The sequence below is a fragment of the Lynx canadensis genome, chromosome X, assembly GCF_007474595.2.
Source record: "Lynx canadensis isolate LIC74 chromosome X, mLynCan4.pri.v2, whole genome shotgun sequence".
NCBI classification, from domain to species: Eukaryota; Metazoa; Chordata; class Mammalia; order Carnivora; family Felidae; genus Lynx; species Lynx canadensis.
In genome coordinates this window covers 57,884,180-57,890,814 of record NC_044321.2, presented here as the reverse complement: position 1 = coordinate 57,890,814, position 6,635 = coordinate 57,884,180, and the positions used below count along the sequence as shown (strand labels likewise).

The 6,635-nt window shown below is 50.0% G+C and overlaps 1 protein-coding gene across 1 annotated transcript; it reads right to left on the bottom strand.

The window, feature by feature from the left end:
* Positions 1 to 2,513: 2,513 nt before the first annotated feature.
* DMRTC1B (DMRT like family C1B) lies at positions 2,514 to 6,224 on the bottom strand. The gene is made up of 6 exons (XM_030304811.1): positions 6,010 to 6,224; positions 5,772 to 5,925; positions 4,903 to 5,039; positions 3,932 to 3,981; positions 3,594 to 3,752; positions 2,514 to 2,626 (listed from the first exon to the last, which is right to left on the bottom strand). Exons 1-6 carry the CDS (start codon positions 6,222 to 6,224, stop codon positions 2,514 to 2,516), a joined length of 828 nt encoding a protein of 275 aa, XP_030160671.1.
* Between the last annotated feature and the right edge of the window lie 411 nt (positions 6,225 to 6,635).

The following is a 6,635-nucleotide window of genomic DNA, read 5'->3' as shown; positions in this document are numbered from 1 at the left end:
CCAACTGGTGCTGTTGTAAAACACATGAGAGTCAAGATCTAACGTACACTACCTTACAAAGTGATGTTTTAAATCTGTGAACTGGAGTAGTACATGACTAAGGATGGTTCATGAAGAAAAAAAACAAAAGGCTGGATATTTGATATTTGCGACAAAGTCCTAAGATGCCCATAATATGCCACCGTTAAGAGACTTTTTAAAAAAGGTATAGGGCAGTGTACGTACACGCATGTGCTTGCACGCGTGCATTTGTGGGGTGCGGGGGAGGATGCATGGATATCAGGTCTAAGAGGCTCTGTGTAGAAGGGCAGGTGGGACTCAGAAAAGTGAAAGGGTACAGGGAAGGGGGGCTGACTCCTTCTCCCAATCTCCATCACCTTATTTCTCTTTTCCTCCCTCTTCTCATGCCACAACCTTTAACCCCAAATACATTTTCTCCTTTACCAACTCAGCTGTGGGACCGTGGTGCACCTAGGACACAACTGCATAGCAGGGTTTTGGGCCTTTTCCAGGCAACACTGCTTCCTTCCTCTGTGACAGTGTGGCCTTGTTTATCTAATACTGGCCGAGGAGGGGTCTCGGGATCACTGATTTAAGTAGCAAATCAGGGAAGGAAGGAAAGCATGAGATGGACATCAGTCTTGCCCTATGTGCTGAATGACCTTGCATGTTTATCTGGCATGAGATAAGGAATATAAGAAGCCTGACTTCTCAAGGCCTGAAACAAGAAAGCATAAGTTGTTATCAGATGTCATCACCATCAATCGTCTTGGGTAAAAATGAGGGAGGCATGGGAGGAGGGAGAAAACACAATGGGAAATAGTCAGCGACTGGGCATATCCAGTGGAGCTTTCCGTCTTCTGGGCGGGGTCTCCAGGTCCTTCTTTGTTTGGAACATCAGCAGAGGACCGAGATCTGATCTCAGTGCACATAAGATCTGATCCACTACTACATATTGTTACATTGAATAGGAAAAAAAAGAACTATTTTTGGAAGACTCTTCTCACTGGATGTCTGCTGCTTCAAGTTTTGAACCTTTCACTCAATGGTATATGTACATAGATATACTATCAGGATGTAGGAAAAGTAATGAGAGATTGATGAGTATGTATTATGATTGTCTTAAATATAATGCAGGTAATGTAATTGCTACTTTATAGAATTTAGTCTTTAAAATTTATAAAATTATTAGCTAATTTAGGGCCTGGCAAAGAGAGGGGAGTCTTCCTCTATCCATCTGTGGCTACAAATTTCCCCTAAAACACTTGTGCAAGTTACTTGTACTCATATAGTGTGTGTCCTCATAGGTAAAAGACTGGTAATAATGCTAAGCTCAGAGAGCTGCTGTGAGGCTCTATGTGTTTAGCATACAGTGGGCACAAAATCAATGATAATGATTCTTCCTCATATTTCATGGGTCCTTCAAAAGTAGGCTCTGGGTCTAATTCATGTCCCCTCTTTGATTCTTCTGGCCCTGGTTGCCTTCAGTGCCCCCCACTGTAAAATACACATTCGACTAGAATCGAACTGGCATTCACTTGGCCATAGTTGGCCTGAATGGATGTTTTCTTTGGCCCACGTACAGGAAACCAGAGCCAGTGTTTTAAAATTGAGATATTTTACATAGAAATCTAGAATTCCATCTTCTCTTGAAAAATCAGGAGATGTGGCAATGAAGAGTCCACATCCCTACATGACAACAACTGGCTGGAGCCAGGTGGCAGCTGGCCCCTAAGGTAGAGCATGCACTGTCAGTTGGCCAGAGCCTATCAGTCCTGCTCTGCTCATTCGCAAGACCTGCTTGACCCTGAAGACAACCCAATTTGGGGCCCTCTGGACAGCTGGAAGCAGTCTATGCCAGGCAGAAGGTAGGCACTTCCTCGCTAAATGAGTAAAACCCTTACCCCCCTCACCATCTCCCCCTTTTTTTCGCTACCATTTTCTTGTCTTGTCATGCTAAGAAAGCCCAGTTATTGAGTAAGGTGATTCTCACTTAGAAAAGTAAACTGAACAAGTCCGTTAGAGTCAGGAGAGTCTACGTTATACTGTGGTAGCAAACAACTCCTATATCGCAGTGCCTTACAACAACGAGAATTTATTATTTGTTCACACACACAAACCTAGACACAAAATGAAAACACCCTTATATTTTGACAAGCATGCATACATGCATGAGTGCATGGGTATGTTTGCAATCACGAGTCAAATGAAAACTCTGGCATCTGAACATATGACCTCCCACAGAACCCTATTTAGAGACTGATCAGCTTAGACCCCATGACGCTGTTTTCATAAGAGACCTAAAAAGGCCCCAGAATCTAGGCATTAAGGGATGGTGGTACAAGAATATCCACTCTCAGCCAAGGAATTGTCCCATATCATAAAAAGAGTCTGAAAAGCTTATGAAAGAACCTAGAGGTTAAAAAAACAAACATGTTAAGCATTTTGGACTTTAAACATTTTGCAAATGCATGAATAGGAAGTACTCTGGTGAGGCCTCCTCTTCTGGGTTTCTAGCTCAAGAGGGAGATGCACCCCAGATGTCCAATAGGCAGAGAAATGGAGCTGGCTGGCCCGGGTTGGGGAGAGGAGCTAGAAGGCTGGAGTCCTCCATCTCCAGCAGGAGCTGCAGATAGAAAGGAAGGCATCAGAGCCACGTCACATCCGTTTCCCCTCCTGGCTCTCCCCTCTTTTTTGTTCCACCCAATCGAGGCTTTGTCACCTGGACTACAGCACAGAACTCTTCCTCGCTGATGTGTTCATCTTGGGTCTTGCCTCCTCCAATCTCTCCATCAAAGTCACCACATATCTTTTTTTTTTTTTTCTTTTGTCAAGCCCGGGATAATGGAATATACTCCTCTCTAGCTCAGACATTCCCGGCCTCCTCACCACCCACAGTTTCTGGTCTAGCCCCTAGGCCTGGCATTCTAGACCTGGGTGACCAGTAGCCTCCCCAGCCTCATCCCTTTCTGTTCCAGCAGTTCCTCTACGGTTGCTGCTTCACTCACACACCACACCCCATCCAGCATTTTGGTCTGGGAGTGCCCAGCCTTCCCTCTCAACCTTCCCAGGATTCTATCGCTCCTCTGATCCTTCCTCTCCAGGCTCAACATTGAAATTTAGCCACAAAACACAACTAGTGAAGGCATCCAGTCTCCACATGTAGACTGGAGGCAGAGACCAGATCTCCCTCCAGCCTAGGCTCTTATCACCTATGTATATCCTGCCCACCACAACAGATTGCAGGGGTCAGACTAGAAAGCTCTGGGATGGGAGTGAGGAGACCTGGGCGTGCCACTTGATATGCTGCATGCCTCAGGGCAAGTCCCTGCCACTCTCTGGGCCTCAGTTTCCTTGTTTCTTGACACCAAATGCACTAGGCATTTCCTGATGAGCACAGAGCTCTGACGATTCACTGAGCAACCATCACCTGCCATCTCCGACATCAGGCTGAGGAGCTTGGGTTCCCCAGGCCCAAGGAGGTTCAACCCACCAACCCAGACCTCCCAGATAGGCCCTACTTACCACAGCGCCGTCCCATTTCCCAACCATCCCCACCCCGTGCTGTGCTCTCCTTTCAAGGACCAGGCTACCTGCTGCCACGCAGGGCTGGAGCAGGGAGATGGAACCAGAAGATGCCTGAGAAGAGTTTCTCAGCATCAGCAGAGCCTCAGCGGCTTCCAGCTTCCGCTGCCACTCTGAGGAGGCAGAAACTGAGTCCTGGTCAGAAGCCTCAGGACCCTGCAATGGAAAGGGTGTGAGAGGATGGGAACTGAAAACCCATGCCTCCCTACGTCCTGCAATTGTCCCTTCAGCCCCCGGTTCCGCTGAAGGCCCCACCCACCCTGAGGCCATCTGCCCTTCCCATGCAGTAAGCTTGGCCCCTGCCAGGGTCCTGGACCCCACTATTTTCCAGGATCTGTGGCCGCAGTGAGGACAGGGTCAAGGGTGGCACACGGCTGGAGGACCAGAGTTGAGCATCTAGAAACAAGGAAGGAGAGGCCAGGGGATCAAACCCTCTGGCAGACACATACTGCCAGTAGACAAACAGGGCCAGGATTTTGCAATATCTGGATGTAGGAATCTGAGTCCCTGCTGGCCATTAGTCGTTGTGGCTTGTGCAAGTCCTTTCCCCTGTTTGGCCTGTTTTCCTTTCTATGTCTTTCTTGTATATCTTTCTTGAGACACTCATTCCTGCCAGCAGTTTCAAAACTCTCGGGGCAACAGTGACGGGTGTAGGAAATCACAGGTGTCTGCATTTTAATCTGCAAGGCACCTGAAGAGATGTGATTACTGTCCTGTCCAGGGACTGGTTCTCACTTCCATATTCCCCAGTCCCCATGGAACTTGAAGGACCAGCCTGGCTCATCTCCAGGAAGCTTTCTCTAAGGGCCTCTGGACTCTCCCCTGGGCTCTGTGGCCCTCACCACCATGGCCCTCCTTTCAGCAGGACCTTCTATCCCATCAATCTGTTTCCTCCATCCGAATGGAGGACTAACAGCCTCCATTCGTTGAAGGAATGTGCCACGTTGTGGCACAACGTGGCCTAGTCCTCTTGTCAATGCTATAGGTTTATGATATTGTCCCCATCAGTACACTGCTAGGGGAATGGAGGCTTGGAAATGGCCATATTCTCACAAATAGGAAATGGCAAGGCTGGGAGAACCCTGCCCTTCCCCACTAGTCTGAGATGCTGCCTCCTCCTCCCCTCCTCCTGCTCCTCCACCACCACCTCCTCCTCCTCCCACTTCTCGTCCTTCTCCTCTCCTCCCCCTCCTTCTGGCTGCTCATCGGTCGCCACCTCCACTTCCTCCTTGTATCTCCCACGGCATCAAGCACAAAGGCCAGGCATGCAATAACACAGTATACAACTAGCTCCGTGGTCCTTCTCACTCTACGCACATGCTGGACAGGGCAGGGGTCCTGTGGGTCTTCCTGGAAAGAGAAGTTGTGAGTTGCATCTTCAAGGCTGCTGGAGTCCAAGATAGAGACAAAGATTTTGGGGCCTGACCAATCAGCAGACCTCCTTGGGTGCTCGCCTGCAGGAGCCGAGAGGACAGGGTGGAGTGTCAGCACCAGGCCAGCCATGGAGAGGAGACATGGATATGTTGTGTGATGAGGATAGCAGCCCAGAATGTCAGAGCTATTCAATAGCCCTGAATGTCAGTCAGAGCTGAGAAGACCTTGAGGACCAGCCAGTTCCTGCTCTTTATTTTCCAACCGGGGAAATTGAGGTCCAAGGAGGAGTATTATTTCCCCAAAGTCATATGGCAGGCTGCAGTAGGGTTAGAGAGGGAACCCATGTCTTCGGGACACAGACAAAAGAGTCTGGGCAGTGGCTGAGATGGGAACCTCCTCACAGCCCTCAGACTCTCCTTACTTCCCCGGGGGGGGGGGCGGTGCACAGGGGTGGGCCTCAAGCTGGGACATGATGTTCTCCTTCCCAGCTGTGGAAAGCTGGGGACACTTTAGATGAGCCTTTCCCCCCTGAACCCACCCCACCTCACTCCACCCCCACTCTACTTCACCCCCAATCTGAGGTCTCATCTCACCGAGAACAATTTCCACCCCCACCCCTCACCCCGATTGCCCCTTCCCACCAACACTTGGTAGATCATATTGATAAAGTTTTATAGGTGGGGCAGCTAAAACCCTGAGGAGTAACTTGCCAAGGCCACATCGAAATTGGGTAGTAGGACTGGTGGCAGCACTGCTCGTGCTCTCTACACCCAAACCCAAGACGCCCTCCCTGACCAGAAACACTCACTGACGACTCCTCCTTGAATGGTCAACTTCTGGACATGGCTGTGATCTTTGGGAGGGGAGGCCCCACTCGTTATCAGTCCTTGAGTCAGGTGCCTCTTTAGGCATGCCCCCTGCTCCCTCTTCAAGGCACTCTCAGCAGGCAAGACTCTGCAGGGATCCCTAAAGTGGGGGATTGCCAGTCTACAGTCAGTCACATTTAGAGGAGGCCCCCTCCCCACCCCCACTGTCAGACACCATACTCACGAGAAGAAGGCACACTTGTGACATTCACAAGCCTGGAAGGGGCAGGAGTGCTCCTGGTCCTTGGTTTGGTCATTGAGGCCATGGTTGTAGCAGCGGGCACAGCAACTTACAGTTCTTTTGGGGTCAAGTTCGATCCCCCATGGGGCTCTGGTCTCAAGGCCAGTGGGGGAGTCGGAGGGGCAGCAGGGCACAGCAGGCATTTCATTGGGATCCATGGTTCTAGGGCCAGGAGTGGATGTCAGGATGGCCACATGATCCCCTACCCTCAGCATACTTCCTCTGCCCTTCAAAATCCCCACCTGAGGTGCCTGGATTCTTCTTCATCCAGCTCACCGCTGAAATTGGATCGCACCCACCCTTCTTGCTCACACAGCCTCCTGCCCAGGAGGCCCTACTCACACAAAGCCTCGTTCCAAGCAACTCATGGCATGGTTCCTGTCAACTTTCAATCCAATCATCATTCTCCTTGCCTACCTTCACTCCACATAGATCCCATTTTCAGGCATATACATTCACTCTTGTGCCCCCTTCAACAATTCCTGCCCTCCGCTTCTCATGTGTCATCCTCTACTCTGCTATACCTATTTTTCCTGGCATTCGCTTCCACCGTTGTCTTCCTAACCTCC